The sequence below is a fragment of the Muscardinus avellanarius genome (assembly GCF_963383645.1).
Source record: "Muscardinus avellanarius genome assembly, chromosome: 14".
In the NCBI taxonomy this organism is placed as follows: domain Eukaryota; kingdom Metazoa; phylum Chordata; class Mammalia; order Rodentia; family Gliridae; genus Muscardinus; species Muscardinus avellanarius.
Genome location: NC_137800.1, coordinates 13188871 through 13211428, shown reverse-complemented (window position 1 = coordinate 13211428; position 22558 = coordinate 13188871). Strand labels below are relative to the sequence as shown.

At 46.0% G+C, this 22558-nt stretch overlaps 1 protein-coding gene across 1 annotated transcript in view; it reads left to right on the top strand.

The window, feature by feature from the left end:
- Positions 1–17428: 17428 nt before the first annotated feature.
- PIWIL2 (piwi like RNA-mediated gene silencing 2) overlaps positions 17429–22558 on the top strand; it is a gene marked incomplete at both ends in the record, with an annotated part of 57223 nt that continues 52093 nt past the window's right edge. Inside the window, 3 exons of the mRNA XM_080710672.1 lie at positions 17429–17620; positions 21664–21751; positions 21892–22030. Of these exons, the coding sequence (XP_080566798.1) occupies positions 17429–17620; positions 21664–21751; positions 21892–22030 (419 nt within the window). The remainder of the gene's footprint in view (positions 17621–21663; positions 21752–21891; positions 22031–22558) is intronic.

Genomic DNA, 22558 nt, shown 5'->3' with positions numbered 1-22558 from the left:
ACAAGCTACCTAACATTTCTGAGCCTCATAGTCCTCATCTGACAAAGATGGGGATAATACCTACCTCACAGGGTTGGTGTGAGGATCAGATGGAATACTGTGGATGAGAACTCCTTGCACAAGGCCAGACGTCAATGCCGGTAGGCGCTCAATAAATGTTAGCTAACCTTTCCTTTGCCGGAGTCTGTTTTCAAGCAAAATGGCCATTCCAGGGGTCTAAGAAGAAAGCTGTTACAGCTGCTCACGTCCCCGCTTTTGTCCTTTGTTTGTTCTTTTTCTTTTTTTCTATTTGTGGTGCTGGGGATAAACCCCAGGGCCTTGCCTATGTCAGGCGGGAGCTCGGCCGCCGAGCCGCATCCTCCGCCCTGCATTCTTACTCTCCGTCTCATCCCCAGGCTGGGCCTGAAGCCACCGCCTCGTGTCCCTAGCTCCTCTTTGGTGATCCCTTTGTCCGTTACTGGCTGTGGCTGAAAGATATCTGAGACCCTTTCCGATACCCTACAAATGCCTTTGCGTGAGTGGGGCCAGGGTTCATTTCCTCCTGTACCCACACTGCAGGTAGCCAGTACTTTTAGTTTCTAAATGTATTTCCCAAAAGAAACCTGTAGCCAGAATTATCGCCACACTAAGTCAGATAGTGCTCAAGAATAAACCCTAGATAAGACACAGGGATTGACGCTTGACAAATGTGTTCCTGATTCAAAAGCTGTGCGTTTTGTCCAGCATAGTGGCACACCTGTAATGCCAGTACTTGGGAGAGAGACAGGAGGATCAGAGGTTCAAGGCCAGCCTCAACAACATAATGAGACCCCATTTCAATTAAAAAAAATGGCTGAGGGTCTAGTCTAAAAGTAGGGTGCCCTGGAATCAGTCACCTGAACCAAAAGAAAGAAAAGCTTTGCATTTGAGAGGCCCCCTGCCTCTTGTGCTGGCATCACTTGGGGTCTTGCTTCCTGTGCCACACCATTGCCCTCTGTGTGGTAGCTTCTCCCCTGCCCTTGTTAATAGGACCAGGATACCTGCAGGGTCAGAGCAGAGCCCCGCCAGTGGTGTCAGGCCATTGCAGGCTGATGGCACCGCCCCTTTCATCTTAGACTTGCTTCTGCAACCCAGACCCAGGGACAGCCGCCTCCTCTGGACTGACCGGTGATCCCAGAGCCTTTGAACAGGTGTTTGGTTTTTTTTTTTTTTTTTTTTTTTTTGTAGTTTGTTTTTACAGTACTAGGGATGGAACCCAGGACTATTCTACCTCTGATCTACACACTCCCAACTCTTTTTTATTCTTTATCTTGAAACAGAGACGCACTAAATTTCGGAGGGCTTAAGTTGCTAAGGCTGGCCGTAAACCTGCGATCCTGCTATCTCAGCCTCCCAAGCACTGGGGTTCCAAATGTGTGCCTCCACGCCCGCCGGACACATCCTTTTTGTCTCTCTTTCCTTTTGCTCCTCCAGCTTGCTATTTATCATGGCTGGCCCTTCCCTCCAGAGCTTCTCAAGTTACCCAGCCAGCGACTGAGGGGAGACAGAATAGGGGCCATGTTGCTCATTCTAGAGCTGAAAGGTCACGTTAGTTCTGGTGGGGAGCATTTTGGTCTTTTATCATAGTAGGAAGACTGGAGGAGGAAAGGGTTTCTTGAAGGTATGTGTCATGGAAGGTCCTGTTCAGTCTGAGAATGAACTTTGATTAGCTCTAGCCCTTTGTGTTTTTTATTTATTTATTTTTGATGCTGGGGTTTGAAACCAAGAGCATCCCACCCATCCCCCTCCCCCCCCCTTTTTTACTTTTTTTTTTTTTTTTTTTGGTGGTACTAGGGGTGGAACCCAGGGGCTCTCTACCTCCGGGCTAACACTCTCAAACCTATTTTATATTTTATTTGGAAACGGTTTCACTAAGTTGTTGTGAGCCTCACTAAGTAGCTGAAGCTGGCTTGGAACCTGTGCGATCCTTCTGTCTCAGCCTCCCAAGCGCGGGGATTACAAGCGTGCACCACCACGCCCGGCTCTTTTTTACTTCCAAGATGCACCCCAGCCCTTTTTATTTTTTGTCTTGAAACTGGATCTTACTAGGTTGCTGAGAGTCTTGCTACGTTGCTGAGGCTGTCCCAGAGCCTGCAGTCCTGTCTCAACCTCCCAGGTCCTGAGATTTCGGGCGTAGGCCACATGCCCAGCTCCTTTGTTCTTTTAATAGCGGATGCATTCACTGCATCCTCGCTCTGTCGTTTCTTTAGTTCACAAATACCCCACTACTTTTGGACTAAACCGATGGCCCTGCATCAGTTGCTGTTTGGCATTTTGCAGTCTTTGGTTCTCTATTCTGAGAAAGCTTGAGGAAGAGTATGCAATGCCTTCACACTCATTTCACCATCTCAAGTGTCTTAGGGAGGAGTGACACTTAATCCTCAGGGCCCAGATCCCTGATGCACACATTGAGATCTCATCAACGTAAATGTGGGGCAAAAGCATGCGTTTCTACCAGCAAATATGTGCATATAAGAGGAGGAAAGCCCAAAGTCACACTCATTAATGGGTGCAAATGGATGCAAATTTATTGCTACCTGCATCTGTGTCTATGCATTTTGTTAGAAAAAATAGAATGTTCATTTCTTTAACTACATGTGAGTGTGGGCTTTAAAGTTAGGCTTGGGTTTGGATCCAACTGCCAGTAACTGGGGAGAAGAAGATTGCTCATAGACCCTAAACTTCGTTTTTATCATTTTCCATAAGAAAGAGATAATAGATTTTTATAGTGTTGCTTTTAAGAGTGAAAAAGAAGTATTTACTGGGTGCCAGACAGTTGTGTTTATAACAGGATATGATCAGCACAAGTTGCAGGAAACTAGACTGACAGCTACTTAAGTGATAGCGATGTTTATCACGTAGCAACCTTTCTAAGTCTGGAGATAGGTTCCAGAATTGAGTGGCAGCCAACATGTCATCGAGATCTTCCTGTGGATCCATTTGCCTTGCCATTTTCAGTGCTGTAAAGCGGTTGCTTCAACTCTCAGCATTATTTCTTCAAATCACAGTGTCTGAAATTAACTGGTTCATTCTCTGTTGCTATAAAAAAATATCAGTGGCTGGCAACTTTATAAAGAAATATTAGCCAGGCATGGCGGCACATGCCTATAGTCCTGCTACTTGGGAGACAGACAGGAGGATTGCAGGTTTGAGGCCAGCCTTGCAACTTAGCAAGACCTGTTTCAAAATAAAAATAAAACAGGCTGGGAGTATAGCTTTAAAGGTGGTATGCTCTTGGGGTCAATCTCCAGTACAAAAAAGAAAAAAGACTTACTTAGCTCAGAGTCTAGGAGGTCCAAGATTATGGTGCAAACGCCTGTTGACTACACCACAGCATTGCAGATGGCATAATACTGGCAGCAAGAGGTGAGATCTCATGGCAAGACTGGAAGCCAGAGAAGGTTCAGGGGCCAGGCTTTCTCTTTTATAACAACCTGCTCTTAGGAGAAGTAGCAAATTACTCCCGAGACCAGTGTTGACCCCTGGGAAGGCAGTAGTCACCTAACTAACCACTACCCACTAGGCCTGCCTCTTAGAGTCCTCCTGCCTCTTACTACAATCGCACTGAACACGAGCTTCCAGCATGAGCCTGGAGCAGCCATGCCACACCACACCAGGAGCTAACGGAGCCGGTGCTCAGGGCACTCCTGGATGCCAGTACTTGGGAGGCTGAGACAGGAGGTTTGCAGGTCCAAGGCCCGCGTTAGCAACTTAGTAAAGCCCTGTTTCAAATTAAAAGTAAAAAGGGACAGCCGGGCATGGTGGTGCACGCTTGTAATCCCCGCGCTTGGGAGGCAGAGACATGAGGATCGCACAGGTTCGAAGCCAGCCGCGTGCGCTGGCTTAGGAGACCCTATTTCCAAATAAAAATGTAAAAATAGGTCTGGGAGTGTAGCCCGGAGGTAGAAGGGCTTCCAGGAACCCCAGTACCACCAAAAAAAAAAAAAGAATAAAAAATAGGGCTGGGGGTGTAGCTCAGAGGTAGAATGCCCCTGGGTTCTATCCCCAGTGCCGGAAAAAAAAAAAAAAAAAGTTTCTAGAATGCCTGGGTTCAATCCCCAGTGTCCAGAAGCAAAAAACCGAAAGCAGTAAGCAGTAGTCAGCGTGAAGGAGCTTCCTCCTCCCTGCTCTTATCAGGAGGATCGGCCCGCAGGAGTCTCATGGTGGAGCTGGGCTGCACATCCACCCTGGATTGCGCACTTGGCAAAGGAGAAGGGAGACCACTTTACCCCCACCTCAGCTAACTGGCCTGTCGGATGAAGTTTGTTAGGAAGAATTTAGGAGCCGGGCATGGCGGCACACACTTGTAATTCCAGCGCTTAGGAGGCTGAGACCGGAGGATCACAGTTTGTGAACAGCCTCAGCTACTTGGGCCCTCTGCAACTCAGTAAGACCCTGTTTCAAGATTTAAAAAAATAGGGCTGGGGGTGTAGCTCAGAGGTAGAATGCCCCTGGGTTCCATCCCTAGTACCGCAAAAAAATAAAGAAAGAAAGAAAGAAAGAAAGAAGAACCTAGAGGGCAGTTAACTAGGTGATTCATAGTAGCCACCATGTTTTTAAAAATAATACTGTGAGCCGGGCGTGGTGGTGCATGCTCGTAATCCCAGCCAGCCTCAGCTACTTAGGCCCTTTTCAACTCAGTGAGAACCTGTTCAAAATAAAGAATAAAAAATAGGGCTGGATGTGTAGCTCAAAGGTAGAATGCCCCTGGGTTCCATCCCCGGTAAACCCCCCCCCCCACATACACACTACTGTATTGTAGTAAAATCATAAGGTGCATCTAGGTTGAAATAAACCTGTGTGTGTGTGTACTGGGATTGACTGGCGGCATTCTACCCCAGCCCTATCTTTTTTTTTTTTTTTTTTTTTTTTTTTGCAGCTTTTGGGATGGAACCCAGGGGCACTCAACCTCCGAACTACAACCTCTGCCCTATTTTTTATTATTTATTTATTTTTGGTGGTACTGGGGTTCCTGGAAGCCCTTCTACCTCTGGGCTACACTCCCAGACCTATTTTATACTTTTTTTTTTTTTGAAATGGTCTTTTAAGCCAGCACAGCTGGCTTTGAACCTGCGCGATCCTCCTGTCTCTGCCTCCCAAGCACAGGGATTACAAGCGTGCGGTTTGCCACCACACCCGGCTTTATTCTTTATTTTTGAAACAGGATCTCACTAAGTTGCAGAGGGCCTTACTAAGTAGCTGAGGCTCTGAGGCTGTCCGCGAACCATGATCCTCCGGTCTCAGCCTCCTGAACGCTGGGATGACAAGTGTGCACCATCACGCTCGGTTCGCCCTATCTTATATTTTTATTTTGAAAGAGGGTCTCATTAAATTGCTAAGGGCCTCACAAGGTTGTTGGATCTGGCTTTGAATCTGCAATTCTCCTGTCTCAGCCTCCCATGTATATTACAGGTATGCACCACCATGCCCAATAAACAAGTTTTAACATTTTGGTCCATATTTTCTCAGATTTCGAATATGATATCTAGTGATGTAAATTATATGCTGTTTTGTCATGTACTCCCTCTCAGTCAAAAATCTATGGTGTTCTTCACTGAGTATCATGCTTCAGATGCTTGTAAGTTAACTGGAAGAATTAAAAACGACATTATTTATTTATTTATTTATTTATTTATTTATTTGGTACTGGGGATGGAACCCGGGGGCATTCTGAGCTACACCCCCAGCCCTATTTTTTAATTTTTATTTTGAAACAGGGTCTCATTGAGTTGCAAAGGGCCTCACTAAGTAGCTGAGGCTGGCTGTGAGCCACGGTCCTCCTGTCTTAGCCTCCTGAATGCTGGGATTACAAGCATGCATCACAACGCCCGGTTTATCGCTTTTTTTTGGGGGGGGGGGGTACCGGAGATTGAACCCAGGGGAATTCTGAGTTATACTCTGAGCCCTATTTTATTTTATTTATTTATTTATTTATTTATTTTTGCAGTACTGGGGGTGAAACAAAGGGACATTCTACCTTCGAGATACACCCCCAGCCCTATTTTTTATTCTTTCTTTTTCCCTCCCTCCTTCTCTCCTTTCTTTCTTTCTTTCTTTCTTTCTTTCTTTCTTGTCTGGAGATGGAACCCAGGGGCATTACGACCTCCAAGGTACACCCCCTGCCTTATTTATTTATTTATTTATTTATTTATTTATTTATTTATTTTGGTGGTACTGAGATTCCTGGAAACTCTTCTACCTCCAGGCTACACTCCCAGACCTATTTTTATACTTTTTTTTTTATTTGGAAACAGGGTCTCTTAAGCCAGCACAGCTGGCTTCGAACCTGCGCCATCCTGTCTCCGCCTCCCAAGTGTGGGGATTACAAGCGTGCGCCACCATGCCTGGCTCCCTGCCCTATTTTTTATTCTTTATTTGGAAACAGGGTCTCACTGAGTTGCAGAGGGCCTCACTAAGAAGCTGAGGCTGTCCGCAAACAGTGATCCTCTGGTCTCAGCCTCCCAAATGCTGGGATTACAAGCGTGTGCCACCATGCCCAGCTTATTCTTTATTTTTGAAACAAGGTCTCACTGAGTTGCAGAGGCCTTCACTAAGTAGCTGAGGCTGGCTGCTAACCTCAATTCTTCTGTTTTAGCATCCCAATGCTGGGATTACAAGCGTGAGCCACCACGCCCGGCTTTTGAGCACTATTTTTTAATTAATAATTTGTTTATTTACTGTTGTACTAGATATTAAACCCAGGGGCATTTCTGCTTCTGAACTGTAATCCCAGCCATATTTTTTATTTTGAAACAGGGTCTCAGTAAGTTGCAGAGGGCCTAAGTAGCTGAGGCTGGCCATGGACCTATGATCCTCCTGTCTCAGCCTGCCAAGTACTGTAAGTGTATGCCACCACACTTGGCATTATTTTTATTTTTTATTTTGAAACAGGGTCTCATTAAGTTATGAAAGACCTCACTAAGTTGTTGAGGCTGTCCATAACCTTCAATCCTACTGTCTCAGTTTCCCGAGTACTGAGATCACAAATGTATACCACCACACCCATCACATCATTTTTGAAAATTATGAAAAAAATGTCAGGCATAATGGCACAGGCTTGTAATCCCAGTACTTGGGAGGCTGAGAGAGGAGATTGCGGGTTCATAGCCAGCCTCAGCTACTTACTGAGGCCTCTGCAACTTAGTGAGACTTTGTTCCAAAATAAAGAATAAAAAATAGGGCTGGGGGTGTAGCTCGGAGGTAGAGTGCCCCTGGGTTCCATCCCCAGTACCACACACATACAAAGTACTCAGTCAGAGACCTGCCCTGTGCCTACCTCACCATCTGGATAGCTACCTAGTGTCTGCTTGTCCTTCCCTTCATCGGTTGGGACATGTGTTCTAAGGACACTCAGCTCCCCAGCAAGTCAGCTGTGCTTTTTCCAAGCCTGTTTTGGTCACTTGTGTTCACTGTTGTAATAACACATTCAATTAAACCATCATATAAACTAATAAAATATGAGGGCCAAGAGAAAGATTCAACAAAGGTGAGTCCCTGAAAAATAGTGTTGACTAAGTTCAGGCAAGATGGATATAAAGATGGGCGGGACATCATGAACATCCAGGGTCACCCTGCCCTCAGATGGCCCCACAAGACCTCTAATGCTTTGACTTCTCAGATCGCTGGTACTGGTGATCTTCGCAGAGCATTGTGGGTGTGCATAGGTTTCATGGGAGGCCAGTCAGCAGCCCCATACTCAGAGAAAAGGACTTGTCTCTGCACCACTGAAGGTCCATGTAAGTGTGGTAGGTTATGGAGAAGGTTCCAGGGGACTCTCCTGTGACCTCGTGTCCCAGGCTTCCCCTGGGTCATCCCACTCCGGTGACGCAGGCCTTGCTGTGTGGGTCACACAACAGGCAGGTTCCAGCCTCAGGATTTCTGCATTCTTTTCCCCTTGCCTGTGACCCACCTTCCCCAGATATCTTGGCTCCTAAAGTCCCTCATATGTATGACACTCCATAGCCACCTGACAGAAATTAGCAACCTCCCATCCCTGAGTTCCCTGGGCCCTCCCCCTACCCTTGCTTTTTTTTTTTTTTTTTTTCCCATAGCATTTGCCATCGTTTGACATATCATCTGTTTCCTTTTTTATCTGATATTCCCACTAGAACACAAGCTGTAGAGTAGCGATGGTTTTGTGCATGACTGTATCCCCAGGACTGAAACTACTTTCTGGCACAGAACAGGCACCAGATCGATGTTGGCGGAAAGAACGAAGACATGACTATTATGTGTGAATGTTGTCTGTGCTCAAAATTCTGAAACTATGCTTCTAGGAAAATATGTAAGAACATTGGTATGGCTAGTAAGTCTCCTGGATTCCTCCTAGAGAAAGAACGTCCCTTATTTTCCAGGGAAAAGAGAAGATCAGACTGATCTCATGGGCTGGACTTTGAGCCTGTCCATGTACTGTCCTTGTGGCTCCCCTGGTAAAGTACAGTTGGCCTTGGTATTTATTTATTTTTGCGGTACTGGGGATTGAACAAGGCATATTCTACCTCTGAGCTACACCCACAGTCCTATTTTGTTATTCTTTATTTATTTTTATTTTGGGGGGGATCTGGGGATGGAACCCAGGGTCATTTGACCTCCGAGCTATGCCCCCTGCCCTATTTTTTTAATTCTTTGTTTTGAAACAGGACCTCGTTAAGTTGTGGAGCACCTCACTAAGTAGCTGAGGTTGGCTGCAAACTGTGATCCTCCTGTCTCAGCCTCCCAAGTACAGGATTACAAGTGTGTGCCACCACACACAGCTCTGTTTTATTTTATTTTTATTTGTGTGTGTGTGTGTGTGTGTGTGTGTGTGTGTGTGTGCGTGTGTGTGCGTGTGTGTGCATGTGTGTGTGTGGTTCTGGGATTGAGCCCTGGAGCATTCTATCTCCAAGCTATTCCCCTAGCCCTATTTATTTATTTATTTATTTATTTTTAATTTTAATTTTTATTTTTTTGGTGGTGGTACTGGGGATGGAACCCAGGGTCATTCTACCTCCAAGCTATACCCCCAGTCCTATTTTTTAATTCTTTCTTTTGAAACAGGGTCTCACTGAGTTGCAAAGGGCCTCACTAAATAGCTGAGGCTGTCCACGATCCTTGATCCTCCTGTCTCAGCTTCCCAAATGCTAGGATTCCTGTTTTATTCTTTATTTTGAAAGAGGGTCTCACTAAGTTGCTGAGTCTGGTTTCAAACCTGCGATCCTCCTGTCTCAGCCTCCCAAGTACTGAGATTACAAGCGTGCACCAGCACACACGACCTTGGCACTGGTATTTTAGGTGGATATGCTCTGTTTGCTCATAAACAACAAAGGGATTATATCAATCAGGAATAGAGACGTGTTCATATTCAGTACCCCACAACCCTAAGAACTCCTTTGAGTTAAATGCCTTTGGTTGATTATTTTCCTGATTGGAGCATACGTCAAAGAGAAGCAGCCTATACCCAGAGAAGCTCCTTTGGCAGTTTTGGGTTTATTGCCTCCCTTATGTAGCTGGAGGCCCACCCCTTTTGAAAAGCAGCTCTTAGCTTGCTACTGGGTTCACATCACAACAGAGGACCTGACAAAGTACGTTACAATAACTACCCATCAAAGTCCTGTGACTGACAACTCCTATTTTGGGGTGGGCTAACTCAGATTCCACAAGCCAGCCTCTCTTATGCCAGAAATGACACATTCCAGTCGAGCTCGGTGGTCCACATCTGGAGGGTGAAACAGAGTATGGCAGGTTAGCCTCAGCAACTTAGCGAGCCCCTTAGCAACTTAATGAGACCCTGTTTCAAAGTAAAAAAATAAGCTGGGCATGGTGGTGCATGCCTGTAATCCCAGTACTTGGGAGGCTGAGACAGGAGGATCACAGGTTCAAGACCAGCCTCAGCAATTTAGTGAGCCCCTGTTTCCAAATAAAAAATAAAAATAGCCGGGCGTGGTGGCGCACACTTGTAATCCCCACGCTTGGGAAGCTGAGAAAGGAGGATCACACAGGTTTGAAGCCAGCCTCGGCTACTTTGTGAGGCTCTCAGCAACTTGGTGAGACCCTGTTTCCAAATAAAATATAAAATAGGTCTGGGAGTATAGCCTGGGGGTAGAAAAGCCCCTGGGTTCCACCCCCAGCACCACCAAAAAAATAAAAATAAATAAAAATAAAAATAGAGCTAGGGATGTAGCTTGGAAGTAGAATACTTCTGAGTTCAATCCCCAGCACCACAAAAGCAATAAATATAAAAATAATAATAAAGTAGGGCTGAGGGTGTAGCTCAGAGCTAAACACCCCTGGGTTCAATCCCCAGTACTTGGGGTGTGGGGGAATAGGCTATAGTCCAGCATTCTGGCCTAGCCCTGGTGCCATTTCAGCTTTAGGTTTGTGTGGGGAATGTAGGAGCTCTCTGGGGGAGGTTTGTCCTCTGCTCCACAACCCAGAGAAAAACCACTAGCTCAATGAGGCTCTCATTTAAGGGAGATTCCTCTCAATGCCAGGCTCTGGCTCATGGATGTTTGGCTGAGCTTAAACCAGGAGTGGCTGCGGTTCCGCTGTGGCTGTTGAACCGGGTGGAAAGGAGCAGATGTGGCCACTCTGCTCGGTCGGCAGAACTGCAAGCGGTTCTCAGAGCTCTCACCAGTAGTCCTTGACAAACCACTTTATTTTTACCAACTCTTAAGGCTGTTGACAATGGTTTAGCTGTCTGATCTGCCACTTGGAAAACTACAGACTAGCAGATTGAAGATTTCCCTCTTTCGGGCCATGAACCACGAAAACAAATCATAGCTGCTGACAGACCCATCTGCGTCGCTCACGTAGGTGCTGTGGTGAGGGTCTATTCTCCCATGCCATCAACTAGAAACAAGGTGTGAGCTGGGCCTGCACCTCCCAGATCGCTACCTCTGCTGCTTGGATCCATTATTGTGCCAGGCAAGGCAGCACACCCATCTCCATACACACTGCATTCCAGACACATAAGCTCCACCCGCATCGCAGATTTGTGACTGTAAAAACCATCATTTTTGGCGAGGGAGACCATGGTGCACAGGGTGAGGCTAACCTTGGACCCCTCTTTGGGCTACTGGCTTACCAGTGCCAATACTTTTTCAGACTCCAGTGTTGCTGTCCCCATCCAATTAGTGCCCCTGGCCACCCCACTGTGGCCCTTGAAAGTAATCGTTGTCATAGTTCCAGTTTTGTATCATTTGCAGCCCAGCAAGGATGCACCTCCTATCGCAGTGGGTGCTCCAGCCAAACTCGAAGGTGCAGAAGTACCAAATCCGCAGGCGTTTGGTATTGCCAAGCATTGAAGTGGCCTCCTCAGAAAAGGAGCCTCGAACAACTTCTGAGGCTACCGCTGCTATGATCCGAATGTTCCCTCCAAAACTCGTGTTGAAATTGAATCGCCACTGTGATGGGACTCGGGGGCGATCAGGGCATGAGGCTCCACTCTCACTAGTGGATGGGTGCCATTACGGCGGGAATGGCCTCGTTAGAAGCAAGCTCTCTTGCGCTCGTATTTTCTTTGTTTTCTCTCACTTGCCGTGTGTTGCCCCCTACCATGTTAGAGTGCAGCAAGGAGACCCTCACCAGACATAGCCCTCCAATCTTGGACTTTTTGTCTCTAAAACAGACTGTGAAAAATAAGTTTCTTTCTTAATTTGTTTTCTTTATAAATTATCCAGGTGGTGGTATTCTCTTATAGCAACAGAAAACAGAGTAAGAAAGCATCCACTCCCTTTTTCTGGTGCATAAATGTTAGTTGGCATTTTAGTCTATTTTCTGTTGCTACTACCACAATGGTAAGACTGTATAATTCATAAAGAAAGGAGAGCCAGGTGCAATGGCGCATGCTTGTAATCCCAGCATTTGGGAGGCTAAGACAGGAGGATTGTGGTTCACAGACAGCCTCAGCAACTACTTAGTGAGACCCTTCTCAACTCAGTGAGACTTTGTTTCAAAATAAAGAATAAAAAAAATAGGGCCTGGCTAGTGGCAGCAAGCTTGTAATCCCAGCATTCTGGGAGGCTGAGACCGGAGGATCGTGGTTCTCAGACAGCCTCGGCTACTTAGTGAGGCCCTCCGTAATTTAGTGAGACCCTGTTTCAAAATAAAGAATGAAAAATAGGGTTGGGGGTGTAGCTCGGAGGTAGAATTCCCCTGAGTTCCATCCCCAGTACTGCAAAGGAAAAAAAAAGAAACAACAGAAAGAGGTCTACTTTGGCTCAGGGTTGTGGAGCTCCAGCAGCATGGCTCCAGCAGTTGTTCCGCTGCTGAGGGGAGGCTCTTGGAGGACAGAGTGGGCACAAGCAGGGAGAGGCACGTGTGAGAGACCAAGGAAGGCGCCGGGCTGTGACAATCTGCTCTTACAAAAACTAATCCATTCTCATGAGCACTAACTCAGTCTCTTGAGAAAGACATTAATCCTCCAGGAGAATGTTGCTACATAAGCTAATCACCTGCCAAAGGCCCTGCCTATCATATTGGGAGTGAAATTTCAACCTGAGGAGTTTGTATGCATTCATGTATGGGGAGGGTTGAACCCAGGGGCACTCTACCTCTGAGCTGCACCTCCAGCCCAAGCTTACTGGGGATTATATGCTGTAGACAGGTTGACTTCTTACTTTCTTTTTTTTTGTGTGTGTGATACTGGGGATTGAACCCAAGGGCATTCTACCTCTGAGCTACACCCCCAGCCCTATATTTTATACTTTATTTTGAAATAATGTCTCACTAAATTGCAAGGGCTTCACAGAGGAGCTGAGGCTGACCACAAACTCAGATCCTCCTATCTCAGCCTCCCAAGTACTGGGATTACAAGCGTGGGCCATGAGCCCAGCAGGACAGGTTAATTTCAACATGAACTTGTAAGATACATTTGTTTACAGCTGTTGCCCAATGAAAGGGAGTCAGGATCTCAAAACCTTAACAACTTTTAATGCTTAGACTCCCATATGACTTTTTTTTTTTTGGGGGGGGGAGTACTGGGGTTGAGACCCAGGGGTATTGTACCTCCGAGCTATACTTCTAGCCCTATTTTTTAAGTCTATTTATTTATTTATTTATTTTGGTGGTACTGGGGTTCCTGGAAACCCTTCTACCTCAGGGCTACACTCCCAGACCTATTTTATATTTTTATTTGGAAACAGGGTCTCTTAAGCCAGCGTGTCTGGCTTCGAACCTGCGCTATCCTTCTGTCTCCGCCTCCCAAGCGCGGGGATTACAAGCATGCGCCACCACTCCCAGCTAGTCTTTTTATTTTTGAAACAGGGTCCTACTGAATTGCGAAGGGTCTCGCTAAGTAGCGGAGGCTGTCCGCGAACCGCGATCCTCCCGTCTCAGCAAGCGTGCGCCACCACGCCCAGCTTCCCATGTGACTTTTAACACCCCTCTGGCATACCGTTCCTTGCAGAACTAAATTGCTCGAAAGGGTGAGCGGCTTTCGCAGACGAACCAATGAAGTGCCCGGATCTTATGAGTGGCATCTTGTTTGGCCAATGGGCTCAGCGCTGAGCACCCGAGGACTGGAAATCGGAATGTGGAACCTGTGGGTCCTTCCGCGTGGCGGATGGGTTTGAGTGTGCTGTTGTTCGAGACGGCATAGGGCGGGGGGAGTTTCTGGGGCCCAGGTAGGAGGCCGCGCGTCTTGGGGGTAGAAGACCAGGATTCGGCTGGGTGGGCTTTTGTCAAGGCAGTGGTGACCGGCGAGGACCTTCCCGTCCACTCCGCACACGCCCGGACCCGGGAGGCGCAGGTGCTTCGGCCTCGGGCCGGCATGGCCGGGGAGGAAGTCGTTATTTGATGTCGGTGCGGGGGAGGACGGGCGGGCCTTCAGAAAGGAGGGAAAGTGTGGGCCCGGGGAGGCTTGGGTAGCGGTCAGGGGCCCAGCAGGGCCGCCGATTTGGGGAAAGGCACTTTTCTTGGGCTGGGAAGAGGGAGGTTTGCTTAGGGGCCCGGCGTCGCGTAGGCCCCAGGCCGGCGGCCCGGCCCAGAGGTCGGCCTGGCCTGGCGCCATCCCCGCTGACGAGGGTGGTCATCGGAGCGTCGTCTGAGTCAGCGAGGAAGCCCACCGTGAGGGAGCATCTCCTAGAGGAGGGACCGCACGCCACAGGAGTGACGATGGGGTCAGGGCAGGGGAAGAAGGTTCTAGAAGTTCTGTGATCGGTCGGTGTTACAGCACCCCCAGTATGGGAAGAAGTAAAAAACCATCTTTTCCTTCAAAGTAGCAAATTTCATGTACAAGTACTCCTTCCAGTTTGTAACTGTAACATGCGCATTCGTTTTTGATACATGTATCTGTAGGCTCCACGCCCAGAGTTTCCCCAAAGTCAACCATCTTAGTTTTGCTCCACCATCTTGGTCGTAGCAGTTGCTTCCAGAATGTTAAACTTTGTTTCAGATTTGGTGTCTGTCTTGGAAAGTAGCCGGTCGCCGGAGCTGTGAACCCAAACCCTCCCTAAATCAGCGCAAGGGGCAGGCTACGGTCGGATACCCTCGGCGCGATTGCTGCCAAGACTTGTCGGCTGCACACCCTTCTACGGAAGTAAATCGTCTTGCCAAGTTACTCTCGGTTTTGTACACCTTATTTGCGGCTTCCTAGAAAACCATTGTTAACAGTATGTACCAGTTGGGCACCCAAGGTTCTGGATTCTTAGGTGGGGTTGGGGAGATGTGGGCAACGAGTCCAGGCCCCCTGAAATTGGATTTTGGTAATGGAAGGGGAGAGCCATTGTCCTCTATGAGAAGGAAGGCATAATCCGCCTTTGTACTGTTCCTAAAAGAGGGTAGTTTAAAAAGTTTTGCACCTTCTTGAACTACTTTCAGCTATACTATTTTTAACTTAGTAGTTGTACATTAGTTTTTTCTTCACATTCATGGCCTGATTTCTCTATAGCTAATACTGTAGACAGATTTTCAAAAGTTAAGAAGCTAGGTGTGGTGGCGCACACCAATAATCCCAGTACTTGGGAGACTTAGACACGAGGATCACAAGTTCGAGGACTGCCTTAGCAACTTGAGTAAGACTCTAAGTAGCCTAGCAAGACCTTGTTTCAAAACAAAATAAATACATAAATAAAAAGGGCTGAGTGTAGCTCACAGTTAAAATGCCCTGGATTCAATCCCCAGTCCTACACACACACACACACACACACACACACACACACACACACACACACACACCATACTTTTCATTAAAGATTCTTAAGACTGGGAAGGTAACTCATCAATAGAACATATGTTTAACATGCACAAAGTCCTGGGTTCAATCCCTAGCGCTGCCAGCAAAAATAGAGGGACTAGGGGCAGGTCAGGACAATGAAAGGAGCCCTTAAAAAGAGAGTCTTGAAAATTATAGGTTATAAAATGATTTTAAAGCTGGGTGTGGTGGCACCTGCTTTTAACCCCAATACTTGGGCTGAGACAGGAGGATCGCAGGTCTACACCCAGCCTCAGCAACTTAGTGTGGCCATCCACAATTTAGTGAGACTCTCTTTCAAAATAAAATATGGAGCTGGGTGTGGTGGTGCATGCTTGTAGTCCCAGCATTTGGGAGGCTGAGATGGGAGGATCACGGTTTGAGACAGCCTCAGCTACTACTTAGTGAGGAGGCCTTTTCAACTCAGACCCTGTTTTGAAATAAAGAATAAAAATAGGGCTGGAGGTGTAGCGTGGAGGTAGAATGCCCCTGAGTTCCATTCCCAGTACAACACACACACACACACACACACACACACACACACACACAAATAAATAAATAAAAATTGGCTGCTTCAAAATAAAATATGGCTGAGAGTGTAGCTCACAGATTAGAATGCCTCTGGAACTCCTGGGTTCCCAGTATTACACTAAAAAAATTTTTTTTTACTCAAGAAATTTTTTTTTCCTATTTTTTGAAGAGGCCTGGTGGACCCTGGATTTGGGAGGTAGGCAGAGCCTCATCCCTGGTCACCTTGAGGAGAGAAGGTGTGGAACTTGTGAAATTCAGCAAGTTATTGTAGGTTCAAAACAGAAAGGCTTTGTGCCCTGGAGACCTGTTTTGGTGGAATTTGAAAGAAGAGGTGTTTTTTTTTTTTTTTTTTTTTTTTTTTTTTTGCGGGTCTGGGGATGGAACCCAGGGGCATTCTACCTCCAAGCTACACCCCCTGCCCTATTTTTTATTCTTTATTTTGAAACCGGGTCTCATTGAGTTGGAGAGGACCTCACTAAGTAGCTGAGGCTGTCCGTGTGAACCGCGATCCTCCGGGTCTCAGCCTCCCGAATGCTGGGATTACAAGCGTGCGCCACCACGTTTGGCTTCTGAAAGAAGAGTTTTATGGAAAGTTATTGGATAGAAACTCATAGAGGCAACTTAAAGAGATTGTGAAGATGAATTGAATGCAATTATAGTCTAGGAAAAATAGGATTTTGTTCTAAAAGAAGCCAGAAACTCATACATATTTATTTATTTATTTATGGTGGTACTGGGGTTCCTGGAAACCCTTCTACCTCCAGGCTACACTCCCAGACCTATTTTATATTTTTATTTGGAAGCAGGGTCTCTTAAGCCAGTGCGGCTAGCTTCGAACCTGCGTGATCCTCCTGTCTCTGCCTCCTAAGCACGGGGATTACAAGCATGCGCCTCCACGCCCGGCCTCATACATATTGAACAGCATAACCCAGGGGCAATTTACCTTTGACCTACACCCCTAGTCCTCTTTTTTTATTCTTTATTTTGTAACAGGATTTCACCAAGTTGCAGAGGTTCTCACTAAGTTGCAGAAGGCCTCACTAAATAGCTGAGGCTGGCTGTGAACCTGCGATACTCCTGTCTCAGCCTCCTAAGTGCTGGGATTACAAGTATGTGCCCAGCTAGCATAACTATGATATGGTCATGTTAACTGTAAGTTTTATAAGTCAAAATCATCCCCATGCATAAAATTTGGTTCGTTTTACAATGGGAAGTTAATTTAAAGGACTGAATTGTCAGATGGGTTGTTAGGGTAGAAAAGGTAAGTCTGAGGCTGAGACAGGAGGACCGCACAGGTTCGAAGTCAGCCTCAGCTGCTTAGTGAGGCTCTCGGCAACTTAGACCCCGTTTCCAAATAAAGTATAATATAGGTCTGGGAATATAGCCTGGAGGTAGAAAAGCCCCTGGGTTCTACTCTCAGTACCACAAAAAAAAAAAAAAGGTAAGTTTGAGGGGGTCTTGAACTTCTAAAGGATTGTTAATGGGGAGTGTTTAGAATTTTCCAGGTTCAAACAGAAGCTTTCAAAGAGAATGTGTTATAGAAGGCTAGTCACATTGTTGTTCTAACTTAAATTAACTATTTTTTTAATGCTTTATAAGTCAGTCTTGTCTGTCTTGAAGGAAGAGGAAAACAATTGGGAAATCATTCATGTTTTAATGCCGGCAGATAGTTAACTTGTTTTGACATCTATGTCCTCTGTAGACTTTTCGATGGATCCTGTCCGACCACCATTCAGGGGCCCTGCTCCTGTGTACCCGTCTCAGTGTGTACGGATGCCAGGATGTTGGCCACAAGCTTCTAGACCTTTGGATTCAGCACTTGGTAGGGGAGGACCTGTAGGCAGAAGCCATGGGATTGGAAAGCCAGAGATCCCCAGTACCCAGAACTGGTCAGCACAGAAGGTAAGATCTATTAGAGTGCGGGAGAGCATACAGCTTACTCGTCTGAGCTGAGAAGTGGTGGAGTTCAGAATAATCAGGAAACTGGGAAGCCCTATACAAAACTAAGGTGTGGGTTGTTTATTTATTTTTAACAACTGGTTGTATCTTGTGGGTATGCAATTCAAATCCTAGAGTCTAGAAAAAACACTCGAAGCCAGATGCGGTAATGCATGCTTGTAATCCCAGCATTGGGAGGCTGAGATGGGAGGATTGCAGGTTCACAGCCAGTTTCTCAGCTACTTAGTGAGGCCCTCTGTAACTTAGTAAGACCCTGTTTCAAAATAAAGAATACAAACCGGGCGTGGTGACACACTTGTAATCCCAGCATTCAGGAGGCTGAGACTGGAGGACTGCGGTTCGCAGACAGCCTCAGCTACTTTGTGAGGTTTTCTGCAACTTAGACCCTGTTTCAAAATAAAGAATAAAAATAGGGCAGAGGGTGTAGCTCGGAGGTCAAATGCCCCTGGGTTCCATCCCCAGACCCACAAAAAAAAAAAAAAAAGTAAAAAATAGGGCTGGGGAGTGTAGCTTGGAGGTAGAATGCCCCTGGGTTAAATCTCTAGTACTGCAAAAACAAACACACACACTAGATGAAGCTAGGCATGGTGGTGCACGCATGAAATCCCAGTATTTGGGAGTCTGAGACAGGAGGATTACAGGTTCAAGGCCAGTCCTAGCAACTTAGGGAGACCTTGTTTCAAAATAAAAAAAATAAAGTAGGAATGGGGGTGTAGATCAGGGATAAAATGCCCCTGAGTTCCATCTCCAATACCACAAAAATAAATTAAATAAATAAATAAATATAAAAAATACAGTAGGATTGGAGAGGGAGCTTGGAAGTAGAATGCCTCTGAATTCAATCCCCAGTGCGACAATAATAAACACTAGATGGACTTGGGTAAGTGCCGTGGGTCAGTCCTCTAGCTCGGTCTGTCCATCCATTCATAATGGGAGGTTTAAAGCCTGTTGGGGATGGTGATACGTTACTGTAATCCCAGCGAGTTAGGAGGCTGATCTCAAGTTTTGAGGCCAGCATGGGCAATTTATTGAGACCCTGTCTCGAAATGAAAAGGATTGGGCATGCAGCTTAATGGCAGAGCAGTTTCCTCGCTGTGCGAGGCCCTGGGTTCAGTCCCCAGCACTGAAAGAAAAAAAAAAAAATAGCCTGTTGCTGCTTGTCTGCATCTTAAAGACAAAGAGGATCTGTAGCTATTGCTACCGCAGTGTGAACGTGTGTGCATCTTGAATCTCTTAATTGTATAGTAATTTTAAGAACAGCGTTTGCAGTTAACACATGTCAAAGATAAAGAGCACATACAGGAAGAACCTAATAATGTAGCTGTGATCACTTTAAGTAGAATCGACTGTCAGGTGTAGTATTTATTAGAAAGAAAATCTGTGATGGTAATCTTACATGTTTATTTTGATGAACTTCTCCAGTTTGGGGTGGCTTTTATTCATGTGGCAGCTCTAATTGGTGGAACAGGAAAATTTCAAGACGCTACGGGAAAACAGCAGCAGGTTTTGTTGGATATTGTTTAAAAAAATCTCTGATACTCTTAAATGATCTAACCACTTTGAATTTTTGTGTGTGTGTGTGTGGTACTGGGATTCCTGGAAACCCTTCTACCTCCAGGCTACACTCCTAGACCTATTTTTTTTCTACTTTTTTATTTGGAAACAGGGTCTCTTAAACCAAAGAGGCTGCCTTCGAACCTGTGCGATCCTCCTGTCTCAGCCTCCCAAGCACAGGGATTACAAGTGTGCGCCCACGCCCGGCTTAGCAGATAAATTTTTAAAAAGTCGCCTTCTCCCAGATCTACAACTGTTGTAAAAGTACTGGATAAAAAAATCTTATTAAAATTTGGAATTTTAATAAGATATTATTAAAATTATTAAAAGCATGGTGGTGCACACTTGTAATCCCAGCATTCGGGAGGCTGAGACAGGAGGATTGCGGTTCACAGACAGCCTCAGCTACTTAGTGAAGCCCTTTGCAACTCAGTGAGACCTGGTTTCAAAATAAAGAATAAAAAATAGGGCTGGGGGTGCAGCTTGGAGGTAGAATGCCCCTGGGTTCCACCCCCAGTACCACAAAAAAAAAAAAAAAAAAGCTATTGCGGGGGGGGGGGGCCTGGGAATTTACCTCAGTATACCACTTGTATGCCATGTACAGATCTCCATCTCCAAGGCAAATATATATATATATATATATTCATATATATATATGTACATATATATATTCAATACTTATAACCACAGTATATTAGATTTTAAGCATCAATTGTTAGATTGCAAGTCTATTACTTGGCTGGGTATAGTGGCACACACCTGTACTCCCAGCTACTCAGGAGGCTACAGCAGGAGGATTATAAATTCGAGGCCAGTTTGGGCAATTTAGCAAGACCCAGTCTCAAAAAGAGTTAGTAATAATTTGGAATTGGTCAGTGGTAAAATGCCCCTACGTTCAACACCCAGTATGGGTGGTGGGGAGCCCGTGTTATGTGGTACAGTATAACAAAATACAAGAGACAAGAATTACCTTTTGCATTTTTCTAGTTCATTCCCTATAAGTTTAAGGTAAGAGGGAACAAGCATACTGGTGAATAAAATTTCAAAATGGCGCCGGGCGTGGTGGCGCACACTTGTAATCCCCGCGCTTGGGAGGTGGAGACAGGAGGATCGCGCTGGTTCGAAGCCAGCCTCGCTGGCTTAAGAGACTCTGTTTCCACATAAAAATGTTTAAAAATAGGTCTGGGAGTGTAGCCCGTGGGAGTGTATCCCAGAGGTAGAAGGGCTTCCAGGAACCCCAGTACCACAAAAAAAAAAAAAAAAAAAATTTCAAAATGGTGGCCGGGCATGGTGGCGCACACTTGTAATCCCCGTGCTTGGGAGGCAGAGACAGGAGGATCGCGCAGGTTCGAAGGCAGCCTCTTTGGTTTAAGAGACCCTGTTTCCAAATAAAAAAGTAGAAAAAAAATAGGTCTAGGAGTGTAGCCTGGAGGTAGAAGGGTTTCCAGGAATCCCAGTACCACACACACACACACAAAAATTCAAAGTGGTTAGATCATTTAAGAGTATCAGAGATTTTTTTAAACAATATCCAACAAAACCTGCTGCTGTTTTCCCGTAGCGTCTTGAAATTTTCCTGTTCCACCAATTAGAGCTGCCACATGAATAAAAGCCACCCCAAACTGGAGAAGTTCATCAAAATAAACATGTAAGATTACCATCACAGATTTTCTTTCTAATAAATACTACACCTGACAGTCGATTCTACTTAAAGTGATCACAGCTACATTATTAGGTTCTTAGCTACTTAGTGAGGCTCTCCGCAACTTAGTAAAACCCTGTTTCCAAATAAAGTATAAAATATGTCTAGGAGTATACCCCAGAGGTAGAAAGCCCCTGGGTTTGACCTCCAGTACCAACACACACACACACACACACACACACACACAATTATCTGCTATTTGGGCGTGGTGGTGCATGCTTGTAATCCCAGTACATGGGAGTCTGAGACGAAAGGATCGCAGGTTCATGGCCAGCCTCAGCTACTTAGTGAGACACTGTCTCAAAGAATAAAAGCCAGGTATGGTGGCGCACGCTTGTAGTCCCAGCATTTGGGAGTCTGAGACAGAAGGATTGTGCAGGTTTAAAGCCAGCCTCAGCTACTTAGTGAGGCTCTCAGCAACTCAGTGTCAGTGACACCCTGTTTCCAAATAAAGTATAAAATAGGTCTGGGAGTATAGCCCGGAGGTAGAAAAGCCCCTGGGTTCCACCCTCAGTACCACAAAAAATATGAATAAATAAATAAATAAATAAATAAAGAATAAAAAGTAGGGTTGGAGGTATGGCTTGGAGGTAGAATGCTTCTGGGTTCAATCCCCACTACAAAAAAAAAAAGATAAAAAATAAAGATTATTTGCTAAGGTTTCAAAAAAGTCATTGTTTTTTAGGTTTTAACCCATTTGAAAATAACTTGACTTATCGACTTTCCCCAGGAGTCTGTGGGTTTGGTGTCCATGTTCAGAGGCATGGGCCTCGAGGTGGCGTCCCGGACCCCTCAGAAGTGGGAAGTGCCTCCTTTAGGTATGTGGAAAGCTGACTCCAAAAGTCGTGTTGCTACAGATGATTGCTTGCTTCTTAGTGTGTGCCGTTATCCTCAGAGAAATGACTGCTTTGAAATGCGCTGGGTGCACGGTGACAGCTGTATTTGGTTTTTTCTCCAGGGAGAGGCATTTTAGGTCGAGGCTTATCCGCTAACATGCTGTGCAAGGACAAAGGAGAACCCCGTCCCCTGTTTCCTGATCCTTCGGTGTTGGCAGCTGGGGACAGCAAGCTGGCAGAGGCCTCTGTTGGGTGGAATAGGTGGGTAAAGCCACCTCCTCATGCAGCCGTCAAGTTCAGGTGGAAGGAGGGGCCTTGGGCAGGGCGTGTCATCTCAAGCAGGCATTTCAAGGTGCACCTACCCCTACCCTGCCTCTGACCAGTTACTGGAAAGGGATGAACGGTTGCTCTCAGCTGGCTTTATGCCAGCACTTATGAGGCTGAGATGGGGCGATTACAGGTTCGAGGCCAGCCTCAGCAAATAGACTCTCATTAACCTAGTAAGACCCTGTTTCAAAATAAAAATAAAATAGAGCCGGGCATGGTGGCACACGCTTGTAATCCCTGCGCTTGGGAGGCTGAGACAGGAGGATTGCACAGGTTCGAAGCCAGCCTCAGCTACTTAGTGAGGCTCTCAGCAACTTAGTGAGACCCTGTTTCCAAATAAAATATAAAATAGGTCTGGGAGTGTACCCCGGAGGTAGAAAGCCTCTGGGTTCCACCTCCAGAACCACCCCCCCCAGAAAAAACAAAAATAATAAAATAAAATAAAAAATAAAAATAAAATAG